Source organism: Malaya genurostris, chromosome 2 (assembly GCF_030247185.1).
Source record: "Malaya genurostris strain Urasoe2022 chromosome 2, Malgen_1.1, whole genome shotgun sequence".
In the NCBI taxonomy this organism is placed as follows: domain Eukaryota; kingdom Metazoa; phylum Arthropoda; class Insecta; order Diptera; family Culicidae; genus Malaya; species Malaya genurostris.
Genome location: NC_080571.1, coordinates 19,704,423 through 19,728,414, shown reverse-complemented (window position 1 = coordinate 19,728,414; position 23,992 = coordinate 19,704,423). Strand labels below are relative to the sequence as shown.

At 37.6% G+C, this 23,992-nt stretch overlaps 3 protein-coding genes across 3 annotated transcripts; 1 reads left to right on the top strand and 2 right to left on the bottom strand.

Moving 5' to 3' along the window:
• Positions 1 to 3,248: 3,248 nt before the first annotated feature.
• LOC131427097 (zinc finger protein 239-like) lies at positions 3,249 to 4,289 on the bottom strand. The gene has a single exon (XM_058590018.1). The coding sequence runs from the start codon at positions 4,287 to 4,289 to the stop codon at positions 3,249 to 3,251; it is 1,041 nt and encodes a 346-aa protein (XP_058446001.1).
• A 4,685-nt stretch (positions 4,290 to 8,974) lies between these two features.
• LOC131427096 (zinc finger protein 665-like) lies at positions 8,975 to 22,514 on the top strand. The gene is made up of 5 exons (XM_058590017.1): positions 8,975 to 9,239; positions 9,310 to 9,668; positions 9,733 to 10,516; positions 20,896 to 21,134; positions 21,202 to 22,514. The coding sequence occupies exons 1-5, from the start codon at positions 9,096 to 9,098 to the stop codon at positions 22,481 to 22,483; spliced, it is 2,808 nt and encodes a 935-aa protein (XP_058446000.1). The 5' UTR covers positions 8,975 to 9,095; the 3' UTR covers positions 22,484 to 22,514.
• On the bottom strand, positions 11,615 to 13,394 carry LOC131432965 (zinc finger protein ZFP2-like). The gene is made up of 2 exons (XM_058599625.1): positions 13,125 to 13,394; positions 11,615 to 12,972 (listed from the first exon to the last, which is right to left on the bottom strand). Exons 1-2 carry the CDS (start codon positions 13,260 to 13,262, stop codon positions 11,731 to 11,733), a joined length of 1,380 nt encoding a protein of 459 aa, XP_058455608.1. The 5' UTR covers positions 13,263 to 13,394; the 3' UTR covers positions 11,615 to 11,730.
• Positions 22,515 to 23,992: the final 1,478 nt, after the last annotated feature.

Here is a 23,992-nt window from a genome sequence, read left to right as displayed (position 1 = left end):
TTTCGGAGCATTCGCCATGGCGAACGAAAAATATGCGCGTAGGAATATTTTGTAGTTCTTACTTCGTTTCATTTATCAATTCCATCTCAGTTTTCGCGACAAAATTGTGGGAGTTGATCTTACGCTTCATGTTGGCCCAGAAATTCTTGATGGAACGCAGCTGGGGAATGTTGGGCGGGTTCGCCGACTTGAGTACCACATCGGTATTCAACGATCGTTTCAAGTCACGATTCACCGGGAAAGTCGAGTTGGCCATCTTATTCAGCCGGTGCCGCTGCGTCATTGCTTGCAATTCCGAAACCAGTGGACGCGACTTCCGCTTCCTGACATGTATGTCGGTCGTCCGGAACCGGGCTTCTTTCGATGCTCTGATTGTTGCCTAATAGTGTCAAGATGTTATAGATGCTGGAACGGGCGTATCCGGCGTCCATAAAGTGCCGTATGATGCGCGTTTTCAACGCGGTGGGGTGCCGTTCCTTGAACGCGCACACTTCTGAACGATTGAGCTTCTTCACTGTTTTTACTATCACGGTTAAAGTTCGACTGGAAGGGCTGTCAAATTTTGTGCGCTGACTCATGGGTTACTATAATTGATGCTGCATGGGTAGTTTAGTCAGTAGGTAAACCCTTGAAAAGTTGGCAATTTTTGTCAATTTTTCAAATGCAAAAGTTGATAGCAGCATATCGGTTTTTCTGCAAGCACTGTCCATAATATTTATAAATTCTTCTGTTTGACAACATCCAGGAAGGCTGGGCGGTACAAAACGGATCTCAGGAACCACCAGATGGACGCGAAGGTGAAGTAAATATAGCAGAAGAGACCAGATGTTTCGGTAAGAACTGTGGCTAGAAGTCTCCAACTTTCCAAGCACCGGTAAGGTATGAAGTCGTTCAAGGTGAAAACTGTATCGAACCGTAATAATAAACAAAATATGACGGCTAAAACCGGGATCACTAATATTTCACGAAATTGTCCTGAGTTAAAATGGGCGATGAAACTGTTGTGGAGACTTTAAGCTGCTTCCCGGGATGTCTTTTTATACTGCCATGCAACGGAACGGCGTGGATGAGCATTTCAGGACGAAGAAAAAGGCAAGTTTACCTTAAAAATATTTGGTTCGGCAGGCAATATGCAGCTGTGATCGAGCAAGGTAAAGCTTCGTTACTACCGGAACGGTAAACAATGAAATGAAATGGTATAAAGCGGAGACCATGGAGTCCAACTCTCTCAATACAAACAACAAGTTACAAACATAGAAACATTTCGAAAATCTTAGACAAAAGCCGCTAAATCGCCTGAAGAGAAGTCTGCACAGATCCCTACAGCTGGAGTCAACTCCAAAGTGCGTAGTTTCTCCATGCAGCCTAATTAAGTAACTGGAATTAGTTTCAAATTGACTAATAATGCAGAAAAAGTACATATCGGATTAAACTAAAAGCAAATTTGTTTTATTCCCAATTATAGTATTATAGTTGAATGATGTAAGTCCTTCCGAATCACAAAACTCTTATAGAATATGATGCAAAATCCTAACAATAATCATCAATATAGCTGTATATTTTGAAACCAAGCCATTGATCAAAGTAAAAGGCTTTGGTTTTACTACAGCTTCGATATTTACCAAATCTGCACACATGCGCATTTTCTTCTTATCTGACATCCAAACGAATTGATAATATGGAAAAATCGGTTGAATATCATATCCTCAAATGAAAATATTTTGGATCTTGTTGTAGACATATGCTTCCCTCACCGCTGAAATATGATCTAGATTCGCCGACCAGAAAGCAAACAAAACTGCAACTAATTTTATATCTATCAATGGTTGAATAGTGAAAGGCCCAACGACGAGGATTAAACCTGCACAGCTTTAAAAACAGTTCCCTTCCCGGTTATCACTGCCATGCAACAACAACAACAGCACCAGATATACCTTCTAGAGTAGAATTTCAAGAAGAAACACTTGAAACCCCTCCCGTCTCAAACCGGCGCACAGGTGGCAGAGAATGACGGAATGGGTGGAAAAATTATTGATCGGATTCTGTCTGGCTCCTCAATAGAAAGAAAAACAGCGTAAGTGCTCTTGTTGTGGTAGCAAGACAGGCGGCTTTTACTTACTACTGGTAAAGTTAAGCGAGTTTGGAAGAAACTCTACTTACCGCGGGTTTTCCAGAGGTCCGAAAACGTCACTTACTAAACCGAACCCGAAGTTCTTACAGACACTAACAGTGATTCCGCATAATCGAGATATAACGGCAACTTAAAACCCCACACAAATTTCACCGCTGACATTCACTGAACATTCGTGTGCTAATATTTCCACCGGACGTCTAGATTTATCGAATATTTACTAAGAAAAAGGCATTCATAAACAAAAACACAACCGAAATTCGTCATTCACGAGAGAGAACTGTCACCGTATGCAAAAGGATCACAGTCAGTGTGCTTATCAATAGTTTCTCACGTTTGCTCTATTTTTTATCCTTTGACGTTCGCAAATGCATGTTCTCTCACGCTCACTGAGAGCATTGCTAAAATTTTGTATTGTCTAGCAAAGAGAGCTTTTTCGAGAAGGGGTGAGTTTTCTCTGTAAAGCTTGGAGTAAAGCGACTGGAGATGTTGGCCGATATGCGAATTAAAGGGTGAAATTCAGTACTTCAGAAATTCGATCATTTTCATCAATTATCGTTAGAATCAAACGATTTTCAGTGAAGAATGTTTCTGATTTTGATGAAAGATAACAACTACTATCTTTTTTTTAACTATTGCTTTTGGTAATACCATAGAAGTTTACTCAAATACGATAGAAGAATGTTGTACTTTGTTATGTTTCTGGAACAAGTAATATGAGTAAAATTACAAATAAAAAACGATCTACATTGACCATACTCTAGAACCAAACAAACATCAACTAAAACTTTATATGAGTAGAGTAATGCAAAGGAAAGACTTGTTATGTGATATCGAATTGGTTTAAAATAAACCATAATAAAGAGAAAAAAGAAACAGAATTAGTCGAGGAAAATAAAAGAAATACGTCGCTGTCCGAATGGCTTTATGCTATCTACAAAAAAAAATACTGACTGACAAAAGTTGATTTTTCAATTACCGAGATGTTAGAAGTTACAATCAAATTTAAAGGATCATTTTCACAACTAAGCATTATCATCAAAGTGTTTCAAACTTGTGTATTATTCGTAATTATTCTATCGAAAAACCCTTCGACCCATTTGCTTGGGGACTGATTTTACGGCGATGAATGTTCCCGCTTATGAATTCGTCGATGCCGCGTGAGGTGGTCACTTCTGATGAAATCCTTGTTGCAAATATCGCACTTGTATGGCCGCTCGCCAGTATGTATTCGTATGTGAGAATTTAGATCCGTTTTGCACCTGAATCCCTTGTCGCAGATCTGGCACACGTTTGCGATCTGACCGGTATGCTTACGCATATGATAATCAAGTTGATTCTTCTGCATAAATTTTTTATCGCACAAATCGCATTTATAAGGACGATCGTCAGTATGAACTCGCTGTATGTGGTACGTTAGCTTACCCTGTTGTATGAACGACTCATCGCAGATCTCGCAACGGAAAGGTCTTTCTCCTGTGTGTATGCGTTTATGGAGGAGCAACAGACTGGCACTGAGGAATCCTTTGTTACAAACATCACATAGCAGTGGGTGGCCACCGGTGTGTACAAACCTGTGCTGCTTGAGTGCCCATAGAGTAGTGAATTCTTTACCACAATCATCACACTTGTGTTGACGATCTGCAGCGTGACAGCGTTTATGCACCGACAACGCACTGCTATAAGTATATGATTTGCCACATACGTCACATTCAAACGGTCGTTCTCCTGAATGAACAAACTGGTGCTCCTTCAGGGTGCTACTGGTACGGAATGTCTTATCACAAGTATTACATTTATACGGACGCTCTCCAGTATGACAGCGGATGTGATTCTTCAGGTTATTTGTATCGTAAAAACCTTTATTGCAAAAGTCACACCTGACTGAAAAGTCTTCAGCGTGAATGCGTTGGTGTCGCTTCAGAACTCCTTTCCGGCTGAATTCTTTGGCACAGATATCACATCGATATATCTGGATGACCTTGTGCACATTATTTTGTTCCTTGAAGTGCTTATTTATTCCCGAGTCATAACTAAAGCTATCGTTTCCCGTTAATCTGGTATCATCAGGGTGTACCAGAGTTCCAAACTCTGGGGTCTCAAGACGAAGTTCCTGTTTGATGGCGGCAACTATGCGATTATCACTATCATCATTCATGTCGATTATTATTGAATGAAAACAAAACACGAATTTTTTATTAGATACAGAACGCTCCGATTGCTCATTATGTCCAATGTAAACAGTTTCATGTCGTTTCAATGCACCATGAAAGATTATGCAGGTGATCACATTTTCAATTCTGTCCTGATTACGCGATTAAAATAAATTACTCATTTTCAACAAAACTGCCGTGACATTATTGTCAATCCAAAATATTGTCAATACCGTCAATTCAATTGGGTAACTTCTTCAAATATTGTAAATAAATATTGAAACATTGAGAGAAGAGTTCATTGCACATATTAAACAGTTTCCTCTCTGGAGAGTAAGTATTGTTGGATTGATGAGCAGTTTTGATTTTTTTTGACAATATTTTACTCAACCCGATGAAGTTTCCACTACAAGATCAAAAGTGTTGGGATACTCCTTGTAATGACAATAGTATTGTCTTGTATAAAGGCCGCTTTTGAAAGGTGTTAAACATTCTCTAAATGACTGAATAGACCGCCATACAATAAAGATCGTCCAGTGTTTTCATCTACATTAAAAGTAAAAACCGACGACATGACCTGCCACTCGTCCATTAAAACTGTATCGCAAATCTGACTACCCCTCAGTAACTCGAAATGTCAGAACGAAATTGCTTGAAAATTTGTTAAAACTGGCAACTCGATTTGATAAATTATTGATTTCGAATAACAGATACCTTGGATACTGTTATTCAAAGACATGTTTATGTAGATAAACAAAACTAACTCCGTATCGATATACCAGTCGCGCATTTCACCACTGTGCCTAAGAACAAGAATCGGCCCTTAAAAGTTAAGTGAAGCGCTATGTTTTTGCGATACGGATATGTTATATTATTTTATTTGCACCACCAGTAATTGTATGCACCGGAAATTTGATAGCATAGCAGTTACCAATCAACTGCATAAGCATCTCACACCATTAGAAAAATACAATAATGAATTGAAACTATTGCATAGTTTTCAGAAAATATTCATATTATGCGACTAAGAATTTCTTCTAAGATCGTATCATTAGCATTACTATTTCTTCACGCCAATGAGACAAACTTTTGTTTTATGACTTTTGCTAACCCCAGAATAGTTTTAATATGACATCTGGATAATTCTTGGAAAATTCTCTTGAGAAGACTTGAAACGCATTTCCAATAAAGATCTTCATGGATAACAATCAAGCTTCTACGCATGATTTAGCAGAAAAAAAAACATAAATAAATGCATTTTTTGGTTACTGACTCAATGTATAAAGGATCTTTGAAAATCGCTTAAATTAAATCGACATCACAGAACGCAGCAATTTCATTATCGTTCTTTTCCCATTGATTCAAACTTCTGTGAGGGCTCTTCTAGTGTTACGGAATAATGTTTTTGGTCTCAATTGAATGCATAATAGACGAAATAAACATCATGCTCCACGTTTTTTTTTTAGTTCTAGAAACAGTAGTTTTACTTGATTATTAGCAAATACACATGATTGTTTTTATTTTCTTTCTATTCAATAACATAATATAAACATTCAGTTTCGTCTTGTGTCCATTTTATTGCAACAGATTTGGAAATACATGACTGCCCACAAGAGAATAGATCGCTTTAATTCGAACTTAACCTTTTTTTTTTCTTGCATTTTCGTGGCTACTGACAATGGATCGGGATAGTTTTCCAGTTTGTTTGTTTATTTCTATAATTGCGGTTCCTTGACAAATAACGCATAGCAACCAGAACAGTGTTGTCTAAAAAGATTAATTTTATCATTATCAAGGGGTCGCTATATTTGTGGTAACTGACGGAAAATCACTCACAGACACTTTTTATTCCGATTTTTCTTCGGAGTACCTGGTCGTTTCGTCGGTAAAACCGCGTTTGAACGTCTCGTTAAATGCTACAAAAGTTTCATTCAAATATGATAATTTGTTGTAGAATGGTATGGTTTGGCTGAAAAAGTAACGAAATTCCAAATGCACAAATAGAACCAAAATATCAATACCTGAACCAAAAAAATAAAATAATCGACGTTATCTGAGCGATTCTGACCTAGAATAAACGTGAAATGTACCAAACTTATTTGAAAATTAATAACCGACGCAGCACTCTTGTCCTTGTTTGTTTGCCGAACGACCGTTATGGTAAACGGTCTTTCTGCCAAACGACTTTATGCCAAATATCCTTTTCATCGAATGACCGTATGCCTAATAACCTAATGACAAATTGTCACGAATATCCTGCAACTAGCCGGCAAAGAAACGGAACAATTAAATGTTGTTTGAATATTTAAGTGCATTCAAGAAAAAATATCAGGTGGGAATTCGCTCCTTAGAATTTATGTTGGTACCACCAAAGTATCTCGTACGTGATCTATTGTTTCTTGAGAAAGATTATATAGTTTTTCAAACCTCATAAATTGGTTGCATTTTCAGTAACACGACAGAAGGTGGGAAGGCGAAAAATTTGAAAGCAAGTGCGTCATTCACAGTATTGACACTCCAAAACAAATTCTGAGAACGAGTTATGAATTGTCAACTTATTTGCACTTACACTACGTTCTATGTTTAAATCACGTAACTCTTACTGGATTATGCGTTAATTAACGAAAAGTAGGGTGGAAAATATTCACCTAACTGTGATTATTTTTTTAGGGATAATTTTTTACTCATAGTAGTTTGTTTCTCAGTGTCATTCCATTCCATGCATGACATTATTTTAATGATTTTCAGCGGCAATTTAAAGTTCTATTCACTCATTACCCTGTAATGTCGAAATTGCAAATCGGATCGGATTTTAATCAAAACGTGTAATAATCGATTGAACCTTCCATGAGATGTCGAAATAAATTCCATTTCAGAGCTTACGATTATTCACATATACCCGCTTGTGAGGAATTCTGGCAACCGTCAAAAGGTCATTATTTATTTCTTGTTTATTTCTCTCTTCCTTCTTTTTTTTTTATTCGACATCATTTGATATTCGTCAATCCCGCATGTACATACAAAAAACGAATCTTGAGACGCGGTAAATGAGATTGAAATATGGGTATGTTTGGTAGTGAGAAAGCAATGTTATTGGTAATAACATTTTCCATAATTAGTATATATGAAAGGCAATAATTTATTGACATAAAACTTCGTGTAACTCAAAAAGTAAACATCCTATCTCAATACCATTCAATAGCGTTTTGGGTGACGGGAAGACCTTTCATTTGCGACTAGTTTGATTAAAATCGGTCCAGCCATCTCTGAGACCTCGACCTCTTAGTTGGCAACACACATACAGACACACACACGCATACACACACACACGGACATTTGCTCAGTTCGTCGAGCTGAATCGATTGGTGTATGACACTCGGCCCTCCGGGCCTCGGAATTTTTTTCTAAAGTTTGAGCGAATTCTATACCTATTTTTTATATTTATAAAAAAAGGTAAAAACATTCGTTTCTAGTGGTCGCCCTACCTGGAAATAAACAAATGTTCAAAAGAATTTAAAAATAACATTTTGATTCCACTTAGCTTTTCACGTAATACTGAAATCACTTTCATTCGCCAAATTCGTATATATTTTTCAGCTCCATGAGAAATGGCGACGTCCGGTGCTGTACAAAATCGATAAGTGACATTAGATGACAAGTGTCGTGCCGAATCTCAGTAAAAGCTAACACATTGTTCAAAATCTCGGCAAACGGATTTTCTGATTTCGGTATATTTGTTGTTTACGGACAAGTTCAGCAACATATCATGACAAACTTCGAGAATGAAATGCGCTTTACCGAGGTAACAAAAATTTTCAATAGCGAATTTCAGGAATGAGCATGTGAATTATTGAACAATCAGTACAGTTTCGTGTTGCCGATCAAAGTCGGCATTTCTTTATGCCGAGCTTAAGAATCGGTTTTAAGTGCGTGACTTATACTATGTTCACACTACGAGTTAAAGCATGTTATAACTCCGATTTCAAGTTTTAAGCGAAATAACATGTTTTACTTGTTTTACTTACTGCCAGGTATACAGATTTCTCGATATTCATACAGATTTTTGACCTCTATATCACAATACAGATTGTTCTCCCAAAATACCGATAATTCACGGATCACACAGATAAGTACCGATTTTGGTTTTTAGCTTGAATAGACATGAGAAAAGGTTGTCGTGGGACCTTTTTTTTCGCTCACCTTTTCTGCTACTTAGGTAGAAGAGATATTGATACCGATATGATACAGATAGATTTTTGCGTCGACTACATATTTTTAGAAAAATGACCTGGCAACGCAGATAGGTACAACCATTTTTCTTAGTGTGAACAGTGCGGTTTTAACTTTATATTACTATCGTTAAAATATGTTATTTTCGGCCAGTGTGAACATAGTATTATATTGAAAATGGCTCAACAATGGACCTCTGTCTATAAGATTTGTTGAACGAAAATTATGGTGCTCGGTGCAATGGTCTGTTTCAAAATCGGCAAACGAAGGTCCCGTGTTGGCCACCCGTTGAACAATTAATTAGACGTTGATTAGACCAACGATACAACGTATGCGACCAACGAAAGACTACCGTTGAACTTTTTTTTTTTCTAAGAGGGTCACATCAGGTAAAGTTAATTTAATTTTGAGTATTTTGTTCAAGCCGTGTAGGTAGGTATTGACAAATTTGACGATTGGACAAAGTGAAGCAATTAGTGAAAGAAATGCTTTGAAAACTAGAAACGGACCGTCTTTCAGTTTTATGGAAAACAATGTTGGTATTACTATCTGCATGCTGAAGATTTGGATCCATTAGTAGGATGGAATCATTATCTCTGCTGTCGATGCTCAAACGTTGCAGGTGTTGTTTATTGGAAGAAAATGACATGTTCTATGTGTTTGAAATATTGCACGAATTCGACAGTTCAATATCCGAGTTGATTACCAATTGCGGTGGAATATCGGTAAATACGTACTACACACGAAAATTAATAATAATTTTATTAATCTGAGTGCTCTAACATTATATCGTAGATTGCTGAGAATGATTTTTTCTCAAAGAATATATGCGGTCAGTGTTTGAATGATTTGGCCAATGCTGCTCGTTTCCGAAAACGCTGTCTTAATACCGAATCAATTCTGCAAAATACTAAATTTGATAAGCTGACCCATGCGGACGAGGTTAAGGATCGGGCAGTAAAAGCAGAATCACAGGATAATATCAGTAATCCTGTTCCTCAAGAATCAGTACGTGTTAAGCACGAAACTGTAGCTCAATATTATCAAGCACAAGAAGAGACACACAAGGATATGCTTGAGAGCAACACAGAAAAAAAGGAAAATGAACCAACCAGTCAAGCAAGAAAATTGATAGATGCCATCCTGCCAGAGAGGTATGGATAATATATTTAAAGGGGTTTCTCGGAATAACTGTAATTTGTATCTTTTTTCAAACAGCAATCATTTTACAGTTGTACCCCAAATTCCTAGCACGGTAATTCCAAATAAAGCAAAACTTGCTCATCCGGTAATGATAAAAGACGAAGAAGAACCGTTGGATGTCGGTGCTGATCGGCCGCATAAATGTGATGTGTGTGGAAAAGGTTTCCAGAAAGCGAACAACCTCACGCAGCACAAGCGTATTCACACCGGGGAACGACCACATATTTGCGAAATATGTGGCAAGGGTTTCATCGAGAATGTTCATTTGAAACGCCATAAACGGTCGCATACTGGCGAACGGCGGCACGAATGTGACGTTTGCGGTAAAAAGTTTATTGAAGGTAGTCATCTGACGCAGCATCGCCAACGCCACTTCGATGACCGGCCATATCGGTGCCATGTGTGTGACAAAGGCTATGTCGCTAACAGTCACCTGACGCAGCACATGCGGATACACACACAGGAACGACCGCACAAATGTGAGATCTGTGCGAAAGATTTCCTGACCAGTAGCCACCTCTCGCAGCACAAATTGGTGCATTTCGGAGAACGGTCACATCGATGCGATGTGTGTGGTAAAGATTTTCTGAAGACCAACGATCTGACGAAACACAAACGTATCCATTCGGTGGACAAACCCCACACGTGTGAAGTTTGCGGTAAGGGTTTCAACGAGAACAGCAATCTCACACAGCACCGACGTATTCACACCGGTGAACGACCGCACAAGTGCGAACTGTGCGGCAAAGGATTCGTTCGGAGCAATCACCTGTCGCAGCATCTGCTGACGCACGTGAAGTAAGTATGTTTGTATATTGTGTGCGGATTGTGCTGCTATTACCAGGCAGAAAAGGAATTTTCGAGACCAGCAATGACACTCAAAAGATTTTTGACATTATTACTAACAAAAGCAATCCGAAGGCATTTTTATTTCCGTAACAACCAATCGATATCACTTTGTTTGACGTTTCGTTATTGCCCGGTGGATGTTGTCGACCCGCATCGGTCCGATCATCGGGCCGATTATCGGACCGATTGAGCACGATATAGGGCCGATTGTAGCGCTTCGATCGGCCCGTCATCGGACAATTCTGCACCATTTGCATCAACCGCGCTGACCTAAAAAAGCTTTATGTTTACATTATGTATCGCTAGAGAAACAGAGCGAAGGAATATCAAACAAGACATTTTCGAGCCGACGCCTTCCCGATAGGGTGAGAAAGATTGTTAAACATTTGTATCGATCATAGAGGCTTTAACCTTTAGGTCATTCGCCTCTTAGGGCCAGAAAAACTCTGACCCTATGTTCGAGGTTGGAAATCCAACCCCGATATATCTCATCACCTGAGTAATCAGACATCCGCTCTCTGCTTTGGTATATCTTCACTCTGTTGTTCTACCGATACACTATGCAAGCTCGAAACGCAATCAAAAGCTTTCTTGCACGATGCGTCCGATGTTCGGATTTACTGGGTGAGGGTTAGCTGTTCGCAATCGAATTTGACGTATGTGATGTCGTCATCTCTCAAAGTGCAATCGACTACTTCGATTAAACTTGCACCAGTTGTGTTCTAAAGAAGTGTAAACAAACCAATGTCGAAGATTCCCAACACTAGAGGCTTGCCAGCGATGCGCGAAGGCTGAACTAATGTACTTTTAGTCAGCCTTTCACTATGTTCTTATTTTAAGTAATCATGGTTTTATGTTGAACTACTAACGCCACCTAACGGATCAGGAATACCATGTCTTTACTGAAATGCCGAAAGAAGGATACTGTTACGGTTCTCCGACCGTGAACAGGTAGTAGTTTTATACCTTGGAGTGATGTTTGTCTGCCTTACACGAATGGATTTAGCACCTGTTCGATTTTGTATTCGCCATTGATGATTGATGACAGTTTTTGTTTTGTCCATCATATTTTACCCAAATATTTACAACATGTTAAAATTGGCTTTGACGAAATAATGATTGTCATATTTTTATGTTTCGAATGGTAAACATTCAGCCTAGCACTCACTCAACCAGATGAATTCGTTTATGTTGCGCCAAGTGTCCACCCTGAATGAATCGTTTACCGCATATGTCACACTTGTGCGGTCGCTCACTAGTGTGAATTCTCACGTGCTGCGTTAGTTGACTTTTCTCGATGAAAGCTTTACCGCACACCTTGCAGTCGTGTGGTTTTTCCCCGGTATGGATTCGCCTGTGTAGCACCAGGTAGCTATTGCTACGGAATTGCTTATCACAAAAATCACACTTGTGCGGCCGTACGTCCGTGTGGCTACGCTTATGTCGCACCAGTGCACTGCTATCCGGAAAACCTCTTCCGCAAAGGTCACACTTGTGAATCTGGCCGTCCGTATGCTTTCGTCGGTGCTGCGTTAGATGACTACTACGTAAGAATTGTTTTTCGCAAAGGTCACATTTATACGGTCGTTCACCGGTGTGCGTTCGCTTGTGGTATTCTAGGTGACTATTCTCCAGAAAACCTTTACCACACACCTTACATTTGTGCGGCCGATCATCAAAGTGGGTTCGCTTATGCTTCGTCATATGGTGGACAGTATAAAATTCTCGATTACATACGTCACACTTGAAAAGCCGCGCTCGATCATGGTTCTGTTGTTTGAAAAGATGTGTTGTTTTAGAACATTCCGTTTCCTTCAAATCATGTTTGTTAATATCACCTACTTTTTCCGTATGGTATGTGGTAGAGATTATTGCACTGACGACCGCACAAGTGTTATCATTTTGTTCTTTTAAAGGGGGCGCAAATGAATTACTTTGTTGACCATTCAAAGCAGGAAGTTTGTTATCACACACTTGTTTCAAACCAAGTGTTTCTAGTACGGCAGGCACTTCCGTATTCATTGTGGGGAGCGAATTCACGTTAGCTATCGAATGCATATGTGATGAATTGTTTACTGGCTGCTTTTCCATACATCTAACGGGAACAGTTTGAATGCTGTCGGAATTGTCAGAATTCCGATTGGTTTCAACAGCTTTTTGTTTGGTATCAGCTAGCTGAATAGATGAATGATCGGAAAATATCACTTCCTCTGTACTGCACAGTTCTTCGATTTTCACTATTGGTTCCTCGATTTTTACTATTGATTCATGCATCTCGTAAGTTGTTTTGCTATTTTTCCAAACAAGCTCCGTTTCTAGGCAACGTCTGCGGAATCGCGTGGCAGTGTGAAGATCTTTCAAACAATTTCCACAAATAAGCTTGGAGTAGTAGTCGCTGTCTGCAATCTGAAAATAAACATTAACTTAATTTGTGTATGATAAACAGTTTAACATTACTCTAGAAAACTTTTATTACACTCGAGATAATGCTCTGATTTTTTTCTAATCTATTCACGTACCTATATAAAACTTTTTTTTCTACCGAAAGAAAAACTTACCGAAACACCAGCACAATTTACTATCAGCTCAGAGATCATGCTACCAAATTCGATTGCCACTTCGAAAACGTAGAACATTTCATCCTCTACTGCTAGACAGCAACGGCAGCTCTTTGGCTTTACAAGGTGAGAAGACATTATTGTTACTTGAACGATTTTCTAAGATTTTAAAAAATCCCGTCACAGTTTAAACATTTTTTCATCCCGAAGTGATTTAGTTCGAAAAAATAGTTTTGACATAACGATAAGAATTGAATCAATCGTTTGTTGTTCTTCGTTTATCTTAACTTTTGTTTTACACCGAAATAAAACCGCTTCAGAGGTCTATAGATTTGTCTACTAATAGGCAGATTTCTTGAATAAGCCGCACACACTTATTTTCGGATTTTCAGTTCGGTAATATTTTTACTGGAAAATTCGTTATTTTTATCAAAATTACCGATTAGTCTGCTATTCTTATAAAAATATACGTATTCAGCCTAATTTGTTACCGAAATTCAGCTCTTCAAAAACATGTACTGAAAATTTGGCAATTATCTACCGAACTGTCTTCACTTTGAAATTATTCGGTAAATTTAATAGAAATCGTGCTGATCGATCAGTAATTTATCGATTTTTAGCGAATTGTTCGGTAAAGAGTACCGAATCAATTTGTAAAACGCAAGCACATAGCACGCCATATTGGTTTTTGTATACTGTGATCGAAGTGAGTAGAATGGAATATATATTGAACAAAATCCAATCTTTGGATGTATCGTTATTCGAACTATTCAGTAATATGATTTACCTTCTAACATTTCAGTTTTACAATAAATGGATGCAATCACTTGTTTTTTGTCGAAAGGCAGTTTCCGGTTATGTAGAAGACCTTGGATGCCATGGCCCTTCACATATCCGAAATCGCGTTTTACTTCCTGAGGCTGTACATTACGACTATACATTTTCGAAATATAATATGCGTTATAGTCGGTTCTGGTCTTTAAAAAGACATATTTTGGATAAACATCCCCGAGAACCGCAATTTCTCGTGAATTCTCCGTCATTTCAATCTGCATTTGAATATGCGGAACTAGCGGATAATAGTCAGTAGATTCAATTAATGAAGACACTAAACATACCGAAACGGATGAAATTAAAAATTCTCGTGGCGCTGAAGGAACAAAGTTAAACGGTATAATTCAGTGGTTAAAGGTAAATAACTGTATTTTTGTTTTTTTTTTAAATTCCGTCTTGTTAATACCATCACAAAGAACGAATATAATATTAGTATTAAATAATTACGCTGTTATATCTGTGAATTTATATGTGTTATTCCAGGTTGATGACCCGTTTCCTGAGGTTAATTCCTATATCCCGATACTACTTTACAAAGCTGAAGAAGGAACTATTATTTGGCGCGATCATAAAATTCCAGTAGAGGGAGATATTCTGTACTGCTTCCGATTGCTGTGCCAGTGTTTTGAAGTATTCAACTGTAAAAGCCATCTTGCAGATAAACTGTTTTATTTGTTCATTATGAACACTTTATATGGTATTGGAACTCTTACTACAACGGGTGAAAACTTTCGCCGAAGCTATGAGATGAAAGAAAATTAATGTTTTTTAAATCAAAAGTAAAACGGACGTAGAGCAATTAGTTTTTCAAAATATTTTTTCCGAAATTTCAAATGAAATAATTTAATCATTCAAAATTAATTTTCTGCTGCAAGGAACTGTAAAAATTACTGATTCAATCAGTTGTTTTAACCACTGGTTCGGTAACTTTTCAACGTAAAACAAATGCTGACTAAACAGCAATATTTACTGAATCCTCATCAACATTTGCTGACCAGTACAGCTAAAAATGACAATTCGAACAAACTTCAGTTTTACTGAACGTTCGTCAATTAATAAATTACTGAACAGATTACCGTACGTTCAGCTGTGTAAAAGTCGGTAAAATATTGCTGAAGTCGGTAAAGAAAACTAAGTGTGCAGACGTTGCCAAAAACCTGCGCAAACTGAGAAAAACGTTATAGTAACCGTAACCTGTTTTTCATGGTCATTTCAACTATACGCTTAAATAGTAGCAACGACCATGATATTAGAATATTCACCATCTATATTGTATAAAGTAATAGATAACAAAGCGAGGGGGACGACAGAACCTGAACTTTCCTAATAAAACACAAAAAGTCGTTAGAATCTAATCAAATTCCATTTATCCTGAAAAATATATCTAACCGTTGAAAAGAACGTCGAAGCACATGTGATCTCTTCTAATTTTTCATTCATGACATTTGACGTGTTGTCAACATTACGCCACAAATCAGGAAAAAGAAGTGATGTTTAAAACATAGAGCTATGTACGTAATTAAAATTTCATGAGAATTTGGTTTGATAGTTACTAGAAAACGTGAATTCGGAACTGTGATCTTGAGCAAAGACCTATAGAGAAATAGTATGAATCTGCTTGGGTTATGATTATATTTTATTACGACGTTTGAAAATCTGGGAAATCCGATACATTTATTCTATTTTAAGATCCTGGAAATGAATCTTAAAATACAGTAGTTACAGTTCGATAACAAATCAAACTATGTACACACATAATGCTGAGAGTAAATTAATATTGGTTTCGCATTAGTGAAACTGTCATAACCTTAAGTTCCTAATAGCATTTGAGGAAAGTGCCATATATTTGTTTATGACACGAATGTTACTTTTTTTACGAAAAGTTTAGACATATTGAACAATATTTATTTAAGATTTGAGAATTACTTTTAAATATTCGACTCGATTTGGTCACAACTTAAATTTTATTGTACTGAATGTGATGTTTGGTACCGGAGATCCACACTTCAATTCTGTGCCGAATATGAAGTTGATTTGATAGTGGCATGACTGGAATGAAATATTGGTGACCCAGAAAGTATATATTGCTAAGCATTACTTCTGCGATATCTTCGTCGTAAAATGTGTGAACAAAGTTTTTATAGTTCATTGGTAATCTGGAGTAAGTTCTTCAGATGGGTTGCGTAAGTATAGTCACCGAACAATGCATTGCCTTTGAAATCCATATTGGATATTGCTCTCTACTCGTCTGAAATAAACCAAATTGGACCAAGTAAACTGTATCGTACCGTAAGTAAACTATGAATATTCAGCTCAGTCGTAATTCTTCTACTAAGTAATAGCTTCATTTATACAAACAAATACTGTTATCAACAATGTATAAATCACCATGGTAGTATTTCTAACTCGAAAAAACCTTAGCAAAAGACGATCAATCCAAAAAATTCCGTTACTATGCGCAGTAAAGATGAACAAGCGGCTGCAAGAAAATATACCACCGAAAAAGACGATTTATCCTTTTAGTTTTAAAGTGAAATTTTTAAGTGTCGTAACAAAGTCAACAACTTGACTAGACTATTTGGATTTATGACTTTTATGGCAATGGTTGTCATCTTAAAAATATGAATAAATAGTTAAAATGACAATCAGAGGCGAGGCTAAATTGTTCTTGAACACGATAATTTCGTGTAGCAAAATAGTTATTGCTGCCATATGAGTATGTTCTTTGTAACAATGCAAGAATGTTAACGAGAATAAACATATAGTTGGCCAGACGAGTGTGAAGTATGAAAGCACTTTTCATGTTGTTTGCATTAACAGAATTTATGTAAGAAGCACATTATCGTATAGTTTTTTTCAACCGACTATGTATTCCATTTGTGTTGACAACACAAACTGTCAATAAGCGCATTCACTTCATAATCGATATATGAAGATTCATTGTAGCGTTGACGTTGACAACAAAGTAGTGATAGTGCTTTATTTAACATTGGCGTTGGTATTGTAGGTAGGTAAAGTAAGTCTTGTAGCTTATCTGGCTTCTGTAGTTGAAATTGATTTTTTTAAACAATTCGCCGACAATGGCTTTGTTTTTCAGGAAAGTCGCATAATTATGCAAATGCTCGTTTCGTAATCAAATCATTAGTATATTTCGGTCGTAGAATCAAGCGCATCATAAATGAAATAGCAAACCTCGTCGGCTTTCTGTATTCTAATACAGGACTCCTGAACTTCTCCTGATTTCTTCATCGTCACTGAAAATGAGGGTTTGAAATTTTGAACACACTTCACCCTGTAATTCCGGAACCGGAAGTAGCATCCCAATGAAATTTAACAGCAGTATATACAGCCATACAGACCTTTCATTTGGAACTGAGCATTTAGAATTCCATTAGATTAGCACTGTAAAAATGAAATGAGCTCCGTTTTGAACTGGTGCCTTCGGCATTGGGAACTAGGATTGTTTGGCCAGCAACTGACAGAACTTTCAAATGTTTTGAGACAAACTTAGAAAAAAAAAATTTTTTTTGCTTTGTCGCTCTAAATGACGGAGGTTTTGGTCTACTAATTCCGGAACATTCTATTTGATAAAGGGAAAAAGGGAAATTTTTTTCCAAATTTCGCTCCAAACTTTTTGAGTCTTGTATAGTATGTTTAAAATTGCAACCCGTCATTTAGAGCGACGATGCAAATAAGGATAAATTCTTCTTAACTGTTTACAAATTGAAATGTTATGTTAGTTCAAGTTCATACCCAAAGAAACTTTCTATTTTTATTCAAGTTAGAAGTCAAGTTTTCATGACAGAATCCTCTAGTGATATTTTTGAAAATATAAGTAATATGAGAAAAATATAATTACGTCACTAAGTGGATTAAAACAGTCGTTTACTGCATAAATGGTCCCGTTGAACCTTTTTCCGCTCATATCTCCAGAGTTGGCCTCCTTCGACTATTATCTATTTCCAAACCTGGAAAGGTTTCTCCAGGGAAAGAATTTTTCGTCGAATACTAACGTCATTGCAGAAATGGAAGACTATTTTACAAATTTTTTTTTAGAGGGCATCAAAATGTTGGAGGACCGATGGGTCAAATGTATCGCTTTAGATGGAGACTATAGTTAAGAATAAAAAAATAACGCTGAAAAATCGACTTTTTCTTTGCTAGGCCCGGGACCTCTCATTCCATGTAGTATTGTTGAGTCACAGATCTAGTTCGAAAGACAATAGGTCCCCGAATAAAAAATATTGTAGAAAAACAATACGATTTGTTGTTACAAAACCTTATTGTAATTTTGTAGTGTATTGTTATACACTATTCAATTAATTATGAACATGCTTTTTACAATAGAATGTATATAAATCATAAAATCATTCTTGGAAAACAATCAAATGTCATAAATCCTAGTAGTGAATTTTAATAATCATTTTGCATCGGTGTAATTTCCAATTCGCTGTCGTAGGCTGATGTCAGAGTGGAAGCTGGAAGCTGAGCTGGGTTGGGAGCTAAACTTGTTTAAGCTTGATTAGAAGCGGGAGGATGTCAGACTGAACGCTATAAAAGTTTGTTTAGAAACTGACAATCATAAATAAACATGAACTCGTCTGATGAAAAATTTTTCGTTTCTCCAACCGTTCACAATCACTTTTTCGGAAAAAAGAAAGTTATTGGAATACATCCAATAAATCTGCAAAGACGTAAAAATGGCGAGTTTCATCATCTTTATTATGATCCACCTTAATTCTGTTGCGGTTACTTTTATCTAGTTGATTCCACAAGGGCGGACGTGAAAAAACTTCATTTATTAATAGCTCTGCATCTAAAAGGTGATTTTTTTGAGGTTAGGATTTTCATGCATTAGTATTTGCTCAGATTTTTTGAGGTTATGATTTTCATGCATTATTATTTGCTCAGTATGCTTTGACATTTCATCATGAATAGACTTACTAACGAGCAACGCTTGCAAATCATTGAATTTTATTACCAAAATCAGTGTTCGGTTCGAAATGTGTCAAATTCGACAAATTTTGTTCAGCGATGAGGCTCATTTCTGGTTGAATGGCTACGTAAATAAGCAAAATTGCCGCATTTGGAGTGAAGAGCAACCAGAAGCCGTTCAAGAACTGCCCATGCATCCCGAAAAATGCACTGTTTGGTGTGGTTTGTACGCTGGTGGAATCATTGGACCGTATTTTTTCAAAGATGCTGTTGGACGCAACGTTACAGTGAATGGCGATCGCTATCGTTCGATGCTAACAAACTTTTTGTTGCCAAAAATGGAAGAACTGAACTTGGTTGACATGTGGTTTCAACAAGATGGCGCTACATGCCACACAGCTCGCGATTCTATGGCCATTTTGAGGGAAAACTTCGGAAAACAATTCATCTCAAGAAATGGACCGGTAAGTTGGCCACCAAGATCATGCGATTTGACGCCTTTAGACTATTTTTTGTGGGGCTACGTCAAGTCTAAAGTCTACAGAAATAAGCCAGTAACTATTCCAGCTTTGGAAGACAACATTTCCGAAGAAATTCGGGGTATTCCGGCCGAAATGCTCGAAAAAGTTGCCCAAAATTGGACTTTCCGAATGGACCACCTAAGACGCAGCCGCGGTCAACATTTAAATGAAATTCAAAAAGTAAATGTCATGTACCAATCTAACGTTTAAAATAAAGAACCGATGAGATTTTGCAAATTTTATGCGTTTTATTGTTTAAAAAAGTTCTCAAGCTCTTAAAAAATCACCCTGTATTTCCATTATTTTCGGTTTGTAATAAAGTGAAACCAACAAAAATTCAAGCAGGAAAGATGATCGAGAATAACAATCTCGCTCTACCTGTTTTCAAACGCTTTCAGCTCAGCTCCGCTCAGCACTCACTCTGACAACCCCACTTTGTTATATCGTAAACATGTTTCTCGTTTCTCACATGCTTATGTCAAATACCAGCTCAGCTCAGCTTCCAGCTTCCACTCTGACATCAGCCGTAGACAGAGATGCCGGATATTTTTATTAAAAAATGTACCCTGTTTAAGGACCATTCACACATTTCAGTTCCGTGAGGGTTCAGTGAAAGTGCCTTCAGTGCGCCGTCAGCGTTCTTTTTTTATCGGAACCCTTCCGTTCCGTTTCCGTGCTGTTTCCGTTCCGGCACAGCTAATGCAATGACATACCGACTTCAGTGAAAATAAAAATATCGGTGACGACGAATTTGAGTTTGCCGGACGGACGCTACACTGACAGCGAGCTGCACTGAAACGGCATGGTGCCGGATAGGTGTGAATGCGCGCATAGAAAACGAATGAAATAATATCAGTATTCGTGCACGGTGTCGTGTCGGCACTGAACCGGACCGGATATGTGTGAATAGTCCTTTAGAAAGTCTGTATTTACGGTATTCACTAATAAAATGAAATAACTTCAATAAAATATCTCAAATGCAAGTTTAATATTTCTTCCGTACTTTTTGTGAAAACTGTAGAAATCTGTATTAAATTAAGGAAATCTGCATAAAATCAATTTTCAGTATTAAATCTGTATGTGCATGTAAAATTTTGTATAATACAAATAAATCTGTAAAAATGGCATTCCTGGTCGTGAGATTGAAAGCTTGAATGTATCAATGCGAAGTGATATTGAAACAATAACAATATTTGAAGACAAACACTTGAAAAAGTCCTAAGCGCCAATAACAGTTTCCCTTCGTTTTCATTCTTTTTCGATTATTACGGTCTTGTCGGCAATCTCTTTCAACCATCAACTTTCGATCTGCAGTTAAGAAAAATTGTTGAAAAATACAGGAATATACCGTAATAATTAATAAGTAAACAAATAGAAACTATCATTTGAACTTGGGACATTGTCTAATGTTTATCGAGATTTATTCTGCCAAAATGGCCTCAATATAGCGAATGTTTATCTTATTTCTGAGATTCGTTTAGACTAAAACGATGGAAAGTTCCATTAAAGTAGAACATTTTGATGGACGAAGTTCACATGAAGAGCGATCGGATCAAAAATCTCAATCCATTGAGGACGAAAACGGGACAGAAGATGAAAAAATCATTCCATTCACTGAAACAGAAGTTGCAGAACAACAGGTCAAGCTACCGCAGTTCGTCTCTAGTGGTCATTTTCTCGACAAATTAGCATGTGACTTATGTTCCAATGGATCCAATTGGTTTGTATTCTATAATATTAATTATGCATGCCGCCTTGTCATCATTTGCCATTACATATATATTTAGCAATGAGCATTCAAATCTAGAAGAGAATACCACCGACATCGGCGACAATAGCCATCACACGGAGGAAGTAGAATCTAGCAAAAAAGAGTTCAGCTGTAAATTGTGCGGTAGAATATACACAGAAAACCACTCTCTTGTAATCCACATGCGTATCCATACGGGGGAACGGCCTTACTCATGCGATGTCTGTGACAAAGCGTATACCAATGTCAAGGGCCTCAAACGCCACCGGCTGAATCACAGCGAAGAGCCAGTTTACAATTACGCACAACATCCATTGTTCTCCTGCGATGTGTGTAGTAAAAAATTCACAGAGAATCGCTCACTAGTTGATCATTTACGCATCCACACAGGAGAACGGCCTTTTTCGTGCGATATTTGCGGCAAATCATTTACCAACAGCAAAGGTCTCAGACGACACCGTTTAATTCACACCGATATCAGACCCTTCAAATGTGAAATATGTGGAAAGGGATTTATCGAGAAAGAACCGTTTCGAAGTCATATGCGTATCCATGCTGGGAAAAAATCACACCGTTGCGAGGTGTGCAGTAAGGAGTATTTTTCCATTGCTGGCTTGAAAAGGCATATGGGTATTCATACTGGCGAACGGGGATATAAGTGTGACGTGTGCGAGAAAGAGTTTGCTGAAGTGCGTGATTACAGGGAACACAAACGGAGCCACGCTGGCGAAATGCCTTACAAATGTGAAATTTGTGAAAAGAGCTTTTCACACAAAATTCATCTCGCTCAACATAGAACGTCTCACGGTCTCGAACAAGAGACAGATTCCAAACAGCCTGAGGTCAAACGAGCGTATGTCTGCAGTACTTGCGGAATGTGCTTCCTCACCAACAGTAATCTCCGACAGCATAGGCTCATTCACACCGGTATAAGACCTTTTCGCTGTGATATTTGCGATAAAGGATTCACTCTCGCACATCACCTCACGTACCACATGCGAATCCACACGGGCGAGCGACCGATCAAATGCAGCCTATGTACGAAAACGTTTTTAAATGATAGTCACCTCACGCAACATCTGCGTAGTCATACGAATGAACGTCCCTTCGAGTGCGACGTATGTGGCAAAGATTTTAAATTTAAAGACCATCTCAAGCACCACAACCGAATTCACACTGGCGAACGGCCATACAAATGCGACTTATGTGGATATGGTTCATCCCGAGGGTCTGACTTGAAGCGGCATCGAATGAAGCACATGCCGAAGGAAATCAGTCCCACGAAAAATCAGCAAGTAAGTTCAAATTGTAAGATCTAATTCGATAAACTTTTCCAATAAATTTAGTAGTGTGACAGAAGCATGTGTGTATGGTGTTGTATAGATTTCTTCGAATTTATTGCCAAAGAGATGTTCAATATTGTTCAACTAGTATTGATTACATATAAAATATAGCTCCGGAACGATTTGAACTATCAGAATAGTCTATGTTTGTCAATTGCGATTTCAATGTGTGCAAAAACGGTGAAGAAATCCCAGAACAAAGAAATTCAATCACAATCTCTTGGAAAATATCATATGGAATAAAACAATGAATTTTTCAAACCTATCCGACACATTTTAAAAATTTGACCATTTACGATCATTATAACAGCACATATAAATCACTAACATAAACAGTTAGAACAGTTCGTTTTTAATGATTAGTAATGCCCCGTTTCCCGCATAGCTTTGGCTACCTGGGCAGCCATGGCCACCAGACGGCTACCAAAATTGATTCAGTGACGGTTGTCAAATTCAATTTGACAAAACAAAGTCGCCTGTTAGCCGGGCGTTTTCATCTTCTCACCTTTGCTGGAAATGTCAAAGATTTCAATGTGGAAAAATGTATTTGTGTTGTATCGTTTGAGTTGTATATCTGGCAGCGGTGAGGCAGTCGGTCACCAGAATGTCTGCCAGCCATATTTTTCCAGCTGGCAGCGTTTAGTCAGCCATCTGGCAGCCATGTGTATGCGGGTTACACTTCTGCTGGCTGACAGCATGCTGGTACCAGTGTACTGCCCTCTTAGGAAAAAACGTTCAACTGTGGTCCAATGATCCAACGTATTAGACCAACTAAGGACCAACCGTTGAACGTTTTTTACTAAGAGGGCAGTACTCTGGCACCAGCACGCTGGCAACCAGCAATAGTGTAAACGCTACATAAGTAAGTTTATTTCCAAATTTGTATACAGAATTCACACGTTAATTAAAAATGACATTACTTTTTAGTAATGACAATATTAATTAAGCTGTCAGAAGCTTACTTACAACCAAAAAAGCAAATCGATAGTCCCACGACAAAAGGGCCTAACTGCTTATGAGAGTCTCTCTTTGTTCACTTTCTCTTAGGATTATTACGGAGCCATTACTGTATTTTCTTGAAAGTTTCCAATATAAGTCGAACGCTTATTGTTTTAACTTGAAAGTTTTGCGAATAGTAAGGCGTTAAATATAAAATCGATATTTGATACTCGAAACGTTATCAATATTAATAATAATAAACATTATCAATATTAATATTATAAAAATAAACTCCGATAAAAATGTGTAAATCGTCTACTCTAGAAATTCAGTCGTCTTTGACAGATACATACTTTTTGGTGCTTTTAGTGAACAAACAAAATTCTTGTAATTAAATCTGTAATCCACTAGACGATTTATTTCTCTATTCGCTCTAATGCTTGATAAAAAAAAATGCTGTAAACTTCAGTACAACAGTAAGCGAACAGATTGAAACAACTGTCCAGCTCCTGGTAGAGATGCCAGGTAAAAGTTTTACGTTTGCAT